Source organism: Schistocerca nitens, chromosome 1 (assembly GCF_023898315.1).
Source record: "Schistocerca nitens isolate TAMUIC-IGC-003100 chromosome 1, iqSchNite1.1, whole genome shotgun sequence".
NCBI classification, from domain to species: domain Eukaryota; kingdom Metazoa; phylum Arthropoda; class Insecta; order Orthoptera; family Acrididae; genus Schistocerca; species Schistocerca nitens.
The window spans coordinates 1,144,640,593-1,144,654,426 of record NC_064614.1 but is presented as its reverse complement, the minus strand read 5'-3'; the positions used below and the strand labels follow the sequence as shown (position 1 = coordinate 1,144,654,426).

The 13,834-nt window shown below is 38.8% G+C and overlaps 1 protein-coding gene across 1 annotated transcript in view; it reads left to right on the top strand.

The window, feature by feature from the left end:
• LOC126199686 (protein dopey-1 homolog) overlaps positions 1–13,834 on the top strand; it is a 376,916-nt gene that overhangs the window by 248,441 nt on the left and 114,641 nt on the right. Inside the window, exons 23-24 of the mRNA XM_049936615.1 lie at positions 6,020–6,157; positions 11,925–12,158. Coding sequence (XP_049792572.1) covers positions 6,020–6,157; positions 11,925–12,158 — 372 coding nt within the window. The remainder of the gene's footprint in view (positions 1–6,019; positions 6,158–11,924; positions 12,159–13,834) is intronic.

Sequence of the window (13,834 nt, the reverse complement as noted above, 5' to 3'; positions counted from 1 at the left end):
GTGTGTGAAATGCAGCTGCTGACCTAGATTTAATGTGTTAGGCTAAAGTACACTTTTGGTGCCATAGCTCTTGCATTGTGTGCTGATGTCAGCAATTTGTAGATATTGGTTATAGCCAATTGTTGGTTGGCAGTATATTGTAGTCAGTGCAAATCACTGATTCTATTGATTTCTTTCAGCAAAAGATACAGATCAATTGAATTTGTTTTCAGTGTGGAGAGTACCAGAATAACTTAACTATATATGTTATAATTAGTTAATATTTTTGTATTTATTTGGAAAAAAAACCATGAGATGTGGTGGCCGTGTTCCTGCCAGTCTTCGAATGCATACTGGAAACCATTTTTTGAGAGGTCTTTCAAAATCGCCTTCACCACTGCTGCTGATAACACTGTTCTACAAAAAAAAAACTTTTTTTCTATTTCTGATAAAAAATATTGTGATCCTAGTTGTATTTTGAGTGCTGAATTGAAAACTGTTTTTGGTTTTTTTCTGTCAGGGATAGTTTATGAGTAATCGCAATTTTATTTCTCTTTTCAGTTTCTGATATAGCGCAGCAAACGTGAGGTGAAATTCAACAAACAAATGCACATCTTTATGATGTTATAAGTTCATCACATTAATGGAGGGTGGGATCTAACATATAACACAGTAACCTTTGTGTATACACTTTGAAGCATTTATTTGACATGAGAAATTACAGAAAATTGACAAACAATGAGCCACTGCCTTGTAATGCACATCACTTTTTTCTCTTGTATTGTGAATCTTTCTTCTCTCGAATGATATTCCAGCAATAATCTGCTAACATAGAAGGTACCCACTTCCCTTCATAGCGCCTTTCTATGGTAGAAATGTCTTTATGGAATCTTTCCCCATGTTCATCTCTGTGAAGTAGTCCAGATGAGAATCCATCATATGTACCTTCAAAGACATATTGCACCCCAAATCCTGATATGCTTTGATCATATCCTTCACCATTGCTTTGTAGTTAGTAGCTCTTCTTCTTCCGAGGAAGTTTTCTGACACCATCTTGAAACAGTCCCATGCAGTTTTTTCTTTATCAGTTAAACATGCTTCAAAATTTGCACCTTTCTGCAGCTCCCTGATTTGTGGGCCCACAAATACACCTTCCTTTATTTTTGCAGCTGAAAGGCAGGGGAATTTGGTAGCTAGATATGCAAACCCACAGCCTGTTCGATCTATGGCCTTCACGACTTCTTTCATCAGGCCAAGTTTGATGTGAAGCGGTGGAAGTAGTATATATTCAGGAGTTACCAGACTTTCACGTTGTACATTCTTTTCGCCAACTTTCCATCTTCAGCTAGGCCATTTCTTTTTCACGTAGTGAGAATTTCGGTCTCAACTATCCCACTCGCAAAGAAAACAGGCATACTTTGTGTAGCCTTGTTGAGTTCCCAGTACCATAGCAATTACCTTGAAATCTGCACATATTTTCCATTTGTGTTCATTGTCTTTTAATGAATTTAGCATACTTTGTACGAATTCGTAAGTAAAGCTACTGGAACAGAGGGTATTTTATTTCCGTTATGGAGCGAAACACCCTTCAGACTTGTTTTCGATGCATCTATGAAAAGTCTCCACTCCTGTGAAATATAAGTGAAGTTCAGCATTTTCATCAGGCCAGAAACGTCATTGCAAAATGTCAGTGCTTTGTCAGTTGAAAATTAAGAAATAAAGGCACGTTCTCTGTGCCTGAACACACTGATTTTAGTACGTTGGTGCAGCAGATTACACTCTTGTAATCTTGAACCAAGCAGCTGCACCTTTTGTTGACTTAGTCCTAGATCACGTACTAAATCATTTAAATCTGCCTGTGTTAACAGATGTGGTGATGACTCACTTGTGCAGTAATATAAAGAATCATCATCTGTGATTTCTTCAGTACTACTTATTTCACTGTCACTTCGAATTTGACCTCGAGCTCTTGAAGGTACTGGAAGGTTGTCGGAATGCTGCACTGGCATTCTCACTGAAGGCAGATCTGGGTAAACAATGTGCCTCTTTGACTTTTTGTTTGTAAAACCCTGAATTTTTGTTAGACAGAAATAACAATCAGTAACATGGTCCTTAGGCTCCCTCCACACCATGGGAACAGCAAACAACGCCACATTCTCTTTACATTTCCATCACTGAATTAGTTAGCAGTAACATGTAGCACAACAGAAATGTGGTGCCCATTCTTTATCTTGGTCTCCTACCTCTACTCCAAAGTAATGTTTGTATGCTTTCTTTATGACTGAAGAAATGCTCTTCCTATTTCTGGCAAAAGTGAACTTTCCACAGATGTAGCATAAGTTGTCTGGCTTATATCGACCTCCACGACGACATGGCATTTCTGCAAATTTAAAAATACCACTTTGGTAATACACCTGTATTAAATTAATAGAATGGAACTAGAGGAACGCTGATGTGTAAAAACAAGCAGTCATTTTACCTTCAGCACCAGGCTCAATCAGTTTACACACAGGAACTAAAAAATTCAACCGTGCTCGGAAATATGACAGACAGTTACTTGTCAGCCAAAACACCCACTCATTAAGACTGACACAAATTGCGGGTAACACCACTGTTGTAAACTCGATGCACCTGCCCCTAGGAGGCGTGAAGCTTTACTGCCGAGGCAGCGACCGGCTGTCGCCGTTCGAGTTAATGAGATGTTTCAGGTGGTCTTAATGACATAGGTGTGGCAGGGGATGACCTAATGATGTCTGATTCTTCCCACCTGCTGTTGCACAAGAAATTATCACGTTCTATCACTATTGGATGCGGCACCATACCCGTATTTCTCTATAACATCTCTGTGTTTGCCATGAATTGTGAATATACATATATATGCATATTACATAAAAAGTATCCCTGACAATGATATTTTGTTTACATATTTCAATTTCCCACGGTAAAATGGTCTAGAAGCACATACTTTAATATCAGAAATAGAACCCATGTCGAACAGTGTAATTGATAATGCCTCCCACGAAGGCGTTTCTTTATGTTAGGGAATTGAAAAAAGTTACACCCGGGGCTAAATCCAGGTGAGGGATGCACTTCACATTGATTTTTGCAAGATATTCAGCAACAACATTGTCAATATGTGGTCGCCATTATCGTTATGCAGTATCCAGCTTGCCTCACGGAAATGTGGTCTTTTGTGTCAGATATGGACCTACAATCTTTTCAGGACATCTCTGTAGTATTGTCCAGTTACTGATGTATGAGTAGGTACAACATGCTGAAAACCATTCCATGAATATCAAAGAATGAAATGACCGTAACTTTCCCAGCAGAAGCAACCACTTTTGCTTTTTTGGGGGTTGGTGATGAAGGATACTTCCTCACTGCACTTTGCTGTTTGCTCTCAGGATCAAAATGATGTAGCCAAGTTTCACAGCAGTGATTACATTTGAAAGAAACTCCAGATATTCCTCTAACATCAACTTTAACTACATGCAGACCTGTACACGAATGTCCTTTTGTTTGAGAATCAACAGCCTTGGAACCAATCGCACACAAACATGTGTCATATAATTTTTCTACCACTAATGTGTGGGTGGCACCCAGTGAAATGTTTAGTATTTCAGAAAGTGATCGTAAGGTAATTCATCGATACTCTCTCACAGTGAGAGCAGCATTGTTCATGTTTTTTTCCTTAGAGCAGTAACTGGAGCACCAGGTCCACCTTCCTTTGTAATTGAGTCTCTCTTCTCTTTAAACATTTTAAACCACCTTCAAGCTGTGCTGTAGGGAAGAACAGACTCTTTATAGGCCTCCTATAACATTGTATAGGCCTCAGCTGAAGATTTGTTGAGACGAAAGCAGAATTTCAAAGCTGCATATTGCTCCTCACGTGTTACCTCCATTGCAGCGGTAGGCAATACTGAACATGTCTGACCTTGCCTGCCTCTCACAGGTGGGAACCAGGAGTCCCAACAATGAAACTACTACGGCATGTTTGTTGCACATTAAGCTACCAGAATATCATAAGATTAAACTGTAGTGCAAGAAATTATGACCATAAAAAAATTATGATCATTCTTTATTGAACAGCCCTCGTAGATCAAGGCCTAGGTTAGGTTGGAACATGACAATTTGCTTGTGAGTTGGCAGAACCAATGAGTCTCAACACAAAAATACAATTTTTGTAATAAATTGATGTGTATCCTCAGACGAGGATGTGCAGCAGGCAGTTACAGACTTCTTCATACAGCAGGACAAGGTGTTTTATCAAACAACTGTCATCTACCTGATATGTCAGAGGGATGATTGCCTCAGTGCTCACTGAAATTGTGTGTTATTGGCATACCAATTCTGGGCTGTACGGCCTTTGAAGAGAAACTTTTTGATCACTCCTTATAAGTTTGAAGTCGGATAACAAATGAAAAGAGAAATATTTTTTGTTTGACATAATTACAAATCAACAATTTACAGGTTTTTTACTTTACTTGTACTGTGAAACCTTGTTTCTTGCCAAATTTTGTGATTCTAGGTCTGTGGGAAGTACGCTATAGCTTTTGATGGGTGATTTTGCGACTATCATAATATGTCACATAAATGGCCATTACTTCTGATTGCATTTATTTAGAAGCTTAAGTTTTTTTCTCTGCTAAGGGACCGTAGATTTAAAGTATGTGGCATAAATTTAAACTTGATATGTGTACCCTTTTCTGAAAAAAGGATGTTCTTAACAGTTGGTCAGACAGATAGGTAACAGAGTTTCCCTACGAGGGTTCAGTATTTACTGATTAAAGTACAAAACTCTAAAAATTACGTACAATATGTTATTATGCAGAAAATTTTTGCTGAATGTTGAGTAAAAATGTTTAAGAAATGTACTTTACTCTCATTATTGTGAAGTGGCATAAGTTTTTGTAGCAATTTTCCAACTAGCAGAAATTGTATCAAACAGAAACTGAAAATCATAAAGGCCATGTAAAAAACACTACACAAAACTTGTGCAAATCTGTTTGAAAAGTTCTAGATAATACCAAACTATAAGCAAGGCTTGATGATTGCTTTGTTGAGTGGAAATGCAGTCATCTGCTTCTTTCACTCCTAATGTAAGAATGTTTTCAGATTTGGTAGTAGGTGGATTGTGATAGGGCTTTTATTATTATTTATTTTCATTTTTATTTTTTCTGATACAAAGGGATGTAAATTTTCAGTAAACTGTGCTGCACAGTTCAATGTACCCAAAGAAGGGCATTATGAAACCACCAGAAGCTGCCGTAGTGTGTATTAATATTTTTGACAGCTAGTTTCAGTCAATCGACCATCTTCAAGTCATGAATATCATCACAACATGTTAAAGGACGGATCCTTTATGTCAGGCACATAATTATTATCAGTTGCAGCATTGTTACTTACATTACATATGCTGCAACTAATAATAATTATATGCCTGGCATCAAGCAATCCTCCTTTAAACTGATGTAATGATATTCATGATATGGAGGTGGTCGATTGACTGGAACTGATTGTCAATATGTGAACAGTCATTACAGCAGCTTTTCGTGGTTTTGTGATGCCATTCTTCAAGAATGTAAATTTGTTTGTTTTCTTTGTGCATAGCACCCATTTATGCAGATGTTTGCACAGCCTGAATAAATATCATGAAAGTCATATGCTCTCATGTGATACTGGGGATTTTGTCCTGGCGAGAAACAATGCACCCTGCATGTTTCAGGCAGAATTTGGTGTACAAGGTAAATTAAATTTTTTTTTTAGGGCCACTAATAATTGACTCTGATTTTGTGCTCATCTCATGTGGAAAATCCACTCTCCTTGGCCAGAATATAGAATACTTAACCCCTCCTTTTTCAGATTTTATGTAGTTGAAATGTACTGATGCGTGAAAAGATTTCCTCCTAATTTTATTGATTTGTCATCTTAAAGCTAATCCAATTTTTTAAATATACTTGAATGTCCTTGTATTGACACACAGGTGTAAGAAGTCGTGATGTGCTTACTGATTCTGAATAGACCTCTTCCATCCTTTAAGGCTGTTCCAGTGGCAACCCAAAGCCAGCAAGTGCTGGTGTATCTAATATCAGCGATACGTGTTATGCCTATGGATACATTGGTGCAGACTGTACACCAGGTAGTGAAGCAGCCCCCACCCATTGAAGGATTTAAGAAGGTGAGATCATATTTAGGTGTGTGTAATGATGTCAGAAAGTAAGTGTTCTGATAACATACAGACATCAAAGCATATTCTATAAACAGCCCATGTTTTATAATATATGTGACATGTTTTGAAATTCTAGCTATTGTTTCTGTACATGGCACAAATTGACTATTATCATTATTATTATTATTATTATTATAGGACTTCCATTGCTTCCTCAGTGCAATTAACAAATTAATTGTATGTGCTGTGACATTCCTTTTATTGTTTCTCTACATAACTGTCTTTACTACTAAGACACTTACCACAGTGTGAAATAAGTTGTCATATACACTCATTTTGGAAATTTGCCACTTGTGATTACAACTGGTGTATGACAGTTTCTTACACATTGTCAGGGAAGTGCCAGCTGGAAAAAAAAGTCTTTTAGTTACAGAAGAGAACAGTCTTTTACAGCAAGATAGGATCTGTAAACAGGATGGGGAAATTGCACCCAGCTTGACATTATGACAGATTTATAAGGGGAAGGGAAAAATTTCTCAGTGTGATATCTCTCTTACATATAATTGAAATTTTGTGTGTTGTATGTTGGTGATTTGGGGGGGGGGGGGGGGGGCGGCAAGTGTGTGGTTCAAATAGATAAACAGCAATTCCATGCATCATAAAATTATTTCTTGTGGTTGGTTTGTATAGTTTGGAGTTAATCTAAAATTGGCTAAGGTGTGTAAAGAATCTTGTCCACCTAGAATTAAAATATGGATTTCAACTTTTATGTGGGTTTTACAATTACATTATTAGATTTGAGTATATGAGAGCTGACTAATGGTTTGTAACCAGCGAAAACAGTGGTATACTATTGACACACAGATATGAATTTCAAGTCTTGCATCAAAAGACAGTCATGGAGACTGAAATTGGTGCTGAATAAAGTTACTTGATTCAGCAACTGAAGGTGTTAGCCACAATGTCTTTCCTATAAAGTATATGTTGTCCTGGGAATTTGCAGGTTTTGAGGCAATAAGAGCTGTACTGTGAATTGAGAATTAAAGATTGAAACATGATTCTGTGTAGATTCACACCCGTATTGCTTACAGACCAGTGCTGAAACTGCCACCACACCAAGGAATCAGCATAATTTCCAATGAAAAGTATGCCAACTAAGAAAGCCCAAGATACGTACAGAGTACTAAAGTAACAGTATTTTCTGTCATGCTTGGCAGTCTACAATAGATTCACAGCCAAAGATTGCTAGAAATTTGTTAGAATTCTGTAATGAATAAAATACCTGTACCCATCCTCCCACCCCTGTTTGCGGGTGGCAGAAGCATTTTAGTTCTTATGCATTTATTTTGTGTCTCAGTTTTTTGAAAGCACACTAAATACGTTTTCTGGAAATGAATTTCTTCATTGATGTAGATGGATTAGCCAATTTCACTCTTTCCTTTTTATTTGTTGTACTTTTTATTCCTTTGATTAGTATCAGGCAAAACTTGCCAATAGTAATTTCACCAGGGACTACCGTGTTGAGTGAGTAGGTGTCCAATACATCTTGATTCAATGTGAAAGACAATGCTCTGCCTCTTACTTGTGAGAATTGGGATTTTTACCAAATGAGATCCAAGTTCCATTACCTTTACTGTCGCTAATTAACTGTTCCTTTTTTATGTACAGGTTTTGTCTAACGAAACCACATCTCCTGGCAGTCCAAACTGGTACCTATGAATGTTTACCAAGTCAGCCTCAGTCAACACTATTTGTGTCATAGTATTGCATTGCTGGACATTAAAAATGGCAATACCACGAAGGTGGCATACAACAAACGTCAAATATGCATGAAGTGTCCTAGATACTTGGATATGCAAATGATAAACATTTGAGTGCAACTGCACAAAGTAGATATCAGTAATGCATTTTACATCTTTTACATAGCACTTTTCTCAATTAAAAATCACATTTGAATGTTGAACAATAATGGAAATTCCTGGCTGGAGCAATACATAGCTTTCGAGCAGTAGCTCTTTTTCTAGCACAAGTACACACATTCACACAGGTAGTCACACAAACACCCACACACACACTTCCATGGTCATGGAAGACTGATTATTGATACTCAGTTATTGAAAGCAGTTGCCTGAGCTGATAGAGATAGGGAGGGGATAGGGAAGGCCCAAAGAGGGGGTAACAGAAACGGGCAGGTTTTTGAACAGATGACTCGGTGGCTGCACAGCAGGAACATAAGTGTGTACAGAGGGTAGTTCAAAAAGAGATGCAGGAAGAGCAAAGGAGAAAAAAGAGAGAAAGGTAAAGATGAAGAGGCAGAAGGGAAGAAAGAAGGCAGAGGGGTTGATAGGGGGGGGGGGGGGGGAATGTCTGTCATCTCATCCATAAATAAATCTCTCGTGACATATCCCCCCTGCTGCAAGTAATCTATTAATCAGCCACCGACAAGCACTCATCTTATAACCCAATATCACCATGACCTTGAGAAGCTCAACCACATCCTCCACCAAGGCTTTACTACCTCTCGTCATACCCCGAGATAGGGGACATTCTACCAAAAATCCTGTCCACATCCCCCAAAGTAGTGTTCTTCGCCGACCCAACCTACAGAATATCCTTGTCCATCTCTTTTCCAATCCTGCTGCTAATCTTGCACCCCATGGGTCATTGCCTTATGGTCATCCTAGGTGTAAGACCTGTCCCTTACACTCATCCCCCACCTCCTACTGCATTCCAGCCACTGGAATATCTACCCAATAAGAAGCAGGCCCACATGTGAAAGCAGAATTATTATATACAGCGGTGATTTGAAAAGTTCTCGGAACGGAATAGAAAAAAAGTACTTACATCAGTGAATCTTTTTTATATTTCAATGTAGTCTCCTTGTAGATTAATGCACTTGGTCCAGTGGTGTTCCAGTGCCTTGATCCCATCTCGAAAATGAGTTTCCTCCAGGCTTGCAAAATAGTTGTCAACTCTGGCAATCAATTCTTCGTTTGAAGTGAATCTTCGTCTACTGAGAAAAATTTTCAGTTTTGGGAAGAGATGGAAGCCTGACAAAGCCATATCTGGTGAATAAGGCAGGTGTGGCACAATTCAAACTTAAGTTCGTGTAATTTTGCCATGGCGATGGCACATGTGTGTGGGTGCGTGTCAAGATTTGTGGCACCCATCTTGCAGATAATTTTTTCATTTCTAATTCTTCAGTTAAAATGTGATATACCCTTTCAGAATACATCTGGTAAGCTTGAGCAATTTCACGCACTTTCAATCGGCGGTCCTCCATGACCATTTTGTGCACTTTTGCAATGATTTCTGGAGTAGTGACACATCTTGGCCGACCACTATGCGGTTCATCATCTAAGCTCTCCCGACCAAATTTAAATTCATTTGTCCTCTTGGCAACAGTTGAATATGAAGGAGCAGAGTCCCCCAGCGTATTCTGGAAATCAGCATGAATGACCTTTGCTTTCATACATTTCTTTATGAAGTACTTGATCACTGCTTGAATCTCGTCCCCCCCCCCCCCCCCCCCCCCCCATCTTCGCAAATCACTGTGTGGGAACAACAATAGAGCCACGTCACTGCCACAGCTCTCTTCCAAGAGCACTGACGTGGCTCGTGTTTGCAGGCAACAGTCCAATGAATATCATCTGAACAACTCGTTGTGCTAGCGCTGACCTCTCGTGGTGATTCTGAGAACTTTTCAAACCACCCTCATATCATCAATACTGACATTAGTGTACGACATTCGGTGTTAACATGATAAGTAACAAATTGTCTGCTCGCATGAATGGCCACTCCCAAACTGCAAATTTGACCATCCAGTTGCTGAACATGTATGACATTCTGTGTTAACATGACATGTAACAAATTGTCTGCTCGCATGAAACTGTCCAAACCGCAAATTTGACCATCCAGCTGCTGAACATGCGGCATGCTGCAACACAACTGACTTCATTTGGTTACTCCCTCCAACACAAGTTTGTGTGAACTATGCAGATGGGAATTGTCTCTCCAGTAAATCCTGCACTCTCTCAATCCCACTGGCCTAAACCTCCATGAACATGTCCCCACTGCCTTATCTTATTTTTCCCTACTTCTTCTGTTCAGACTACTACTCCTCCATCCAGATCGTGCTCTGCCTTCTCTCACCACTCGTCCCCCCTCCCCCTCCCACAATGTGAGCATTCCCTCTCACTCTCCTTCTCCCCCCTCCACCTCCTTCCACCTTTTCAACCCTTTTCCCTTCTTTCTCCTCTCCCTCTCTGCCTTTTCATCTGTTTCCCACCTCCATTTTCCCCTCCCTCCTACTCCCCCCCCCCCTCCTATCGCTCTTCCTGCATCTCTTTTTGCTCTACCCTCTGTAATATTTTCATCTTGTGCAGCTGCAGAGTCATCTGTCCAGAGACCTGCCTCTTTCCCACTACTCCTTCCCTATCTGCTTCCCACCACTATCTGCTGAGGCATCTGCTTTCCGTAATCAAATATCGATAATCAGTCTCTGCAGTGACCACAGGAGTGTGCATTTGGGTGTCTATGTGTGAAAAGAAAAAGAGCCATTGCTCAAAAGCTAGTGCAAATGCCGTTATGTGTTTCTGTGGTCCATGCATTGATCCGTTATTGGTGAGAGGTCACCTTTCCTTTACTTTTCACCCTGTCACATATGAATGTTAGTAAATTTTGAGCGGATTATTGTACCTTGTGTAAGAAGGAGAAATATCGACTAACAAGTATTGTAATTTGCCAGTGGCAAGGCTATGGCTTCTTGGACTTTAAGCACCATTGTTATGGCTTGCCTTGATGTGGCAGCAGAGATAGCGATGTACCTAATAACCGCATTGGAAACAGGAATGGCATTTTGTCATCTTTTCAGCTGAGTCCCAGTTCTATATATAGCATCACAGTGGACATATCCATGTGTGGAGGAGTCCCATTTTGTATTTGTCATCATCATATGGGCCGATCACGTTGTATGGTGATAATGGTTAGTCTAGTTCATATAGATGATACTTTGGACACCAGACTTGGATTCTTGGCATCTTAAAGCTGGTGGCTGTGACCAGTCTTCGATAGTGTTATCTTTCATCACTTGCTATCCTTTCTGATGTTGCAATTTTAATGTCTACCAGTGTATAAAGGGTTGGCTAAGCATGATTCTTGAACTGTTTGACAAATTACATGTTGCTGCCTGAAGTCAGAGAGGTTATCTTGCTGGGTCAACTCATATCATATGCATCGATTCTACTCAGATTGCTTCTTGCTATTAGTAGCTGACCTTCCCTTGTAAAATTAAGGGGCTTCATTTGATGGAGCACGGGAGTACAGGCAGACTAGTCCTAGAAAGCAGAAACCAATGTCATCATAAAATCGTAAATGAAGCAATAATGTAGTACATATGCCCCAGAAAATTTGTTGAGATTTGTGTGGACCTAAGAACAATGAAGAAAAATGTTAGAAGCTAAGGTGCTTAATTCCATATCCAACAGATGATCAACTAGAGTGTCTAATACTGTATAGTATACTTTGTTACTAGTTAGTTGTCTTGAAAATTGGCAGATTTTAAAACTAATTTGTACATTTTATTTATGTGCATGTGAACTATCACTAAATATAGACAAAAATACAAAAATAAGACATAAATTTTGCTGTGATGGGCTCTATTTTTTGTAAATGATGCGTATGTAATTGTGATTGTATAAGAAAATAATGGACTGGAAAAAATAAGTGTTTATACTCTATTTCAAAGTACTTTACATACATTTTTCTCTTATTATAGGAGGCTTGTATAGAAGTTAGTGTTCTGGAGTTGTTTTACTGCTATATGCAAACAACTTCTGGCTCTCAACTCACTGAGAGCTGGAGTTCTTTAATAGGACTTCTGCGTGATGGCTTGACACTCTCACCACCAGCTCAGTTCTTGATGCTAGCTATACTGAACGAGTTTGTGCAGAAGACACCTCCACTTTCAGAGAAAAAAGAGCTTAGGGATTTGCAAGACATCACAGCAAAGGTTTGTCATTTATTTGTAGTATGAATTGAATTTCATTATGTGATTTCAGTAGAATACTTGTATTTCTTTACATATTCTAGAAATGCAGTTAAAGTAGTGGTTGGAATATAGAAAAGAATCATACAATTCATATCATTGAGGAAAAAGACCTTGTTTCATAAAGCACCTAGCATCCAGCACACATTGGTCTTCAATTACTCAAACGATTTTGAATGCATCCCTGTTGGTTTTTGGACATTTTTGATCAAATTCTAAGTTGATTTCTGAATGAATTGTAAGTTTATTTTTGAATGCGTGCATCTTGTACATGATGTCTCTGCCAGGAGAATCCCCATTGCATCTAGAAATAAACTTTCCTGCAGACAGAAGGGGACGAGTTTATAAGAGCTGAGTGAATAAAGCCGAAAGGGCGAATGACAGTCGCTGTTTATGTGGTTCACTGGGTTTGCAAATGATCAGCGTTGTTATAATTACTAGTGAATTCCATTGATTCAGATTGCCAGAGCGGAAATAAATGACTAACAGGAATTAAAGGCAACAAAGATTATGTATTGTCTTCTCCGTGTATCCAAGAAAATGAAATTTTGACAGAAAATTTTTGGCCAGATGGCTACACTACTAAGGCCCAGATATACAGTCCCCGGCTAGCAGCCACTACAGTTCTATTCTGGAAGTAGTGTGGAAAACGTGTTGTACAAACATGTAATAACACCTAACCGGAGAATAATGGCTGGATAACTAAACTAGTGATTCTGGCAGGGGTAGTGAAGTTAATCGGCGAACAAATTTTGACAGTGGTAGAAATAGCTACAGAATTGGTGATGACAAGATTGTTTGTTAGAACAAGGAAGGAGAAGAAACAGGGACATCACACAAATTATAGAAGAATAAGTCAGTTCCAAGCTTATATAAAAATTTCATAATACTACTTTTTGATCTCATGCTTGAGAAACTGGTGTGCATGAATGGAATGTGAAACTGTTTCCTAACATAAAGCCTTTTGCTTGTAGTAGGCCTAATAGGCATTTGATATTGGTACTTCGTGAATTATATTCTGTCGTGTTATAAAAATGACCATTTATGCCAAAACAGCCTCATTTATTTGGTGGGTGTAACAATTGCTTCAATATTACGCTGGCATATTTCGTTTTATCTGGCAGACAGTGACAAAATAGACGTAATCAGATCGAGAAACCACACCAGTCTTGGGTACTACTTGTATTAACAGCTTTTCTAGTATTAGACTACAACATTTCATTTTTTCATGTAGCAAAACATTGACGAACTTTGATGAGGTAATAGATTCTTTCCCAGAAAGGAAAGTACGCCATATAAAGCTGTGGCAAGATTAGAGAGAAAAAAAGCTAGGACTTAAGGATTGAAAAATGTGTACTGTCTTGCTTGTCTCTTGTCTTTACTCATTTTATGTATCCTATATTTAATTTTATGTCACACAAAACAGCAAGTTATTAGCTAATAGGTAGTAAAGACTGCAAATTTTCTGAAGAGTTCTTGTTCTGCCGGTTACAAATAATCCCATCCAGTATTAATTGCAATTTTTTTTTTTTAAAAAAAAGGAACAGGATGTCAAACCGGCTGACTGTAAGTAGGAGAGGTACCACAGGTCATTTTAATTTCCACTGGGCTGAATATAGTCTGATGGCACCCATTACAAA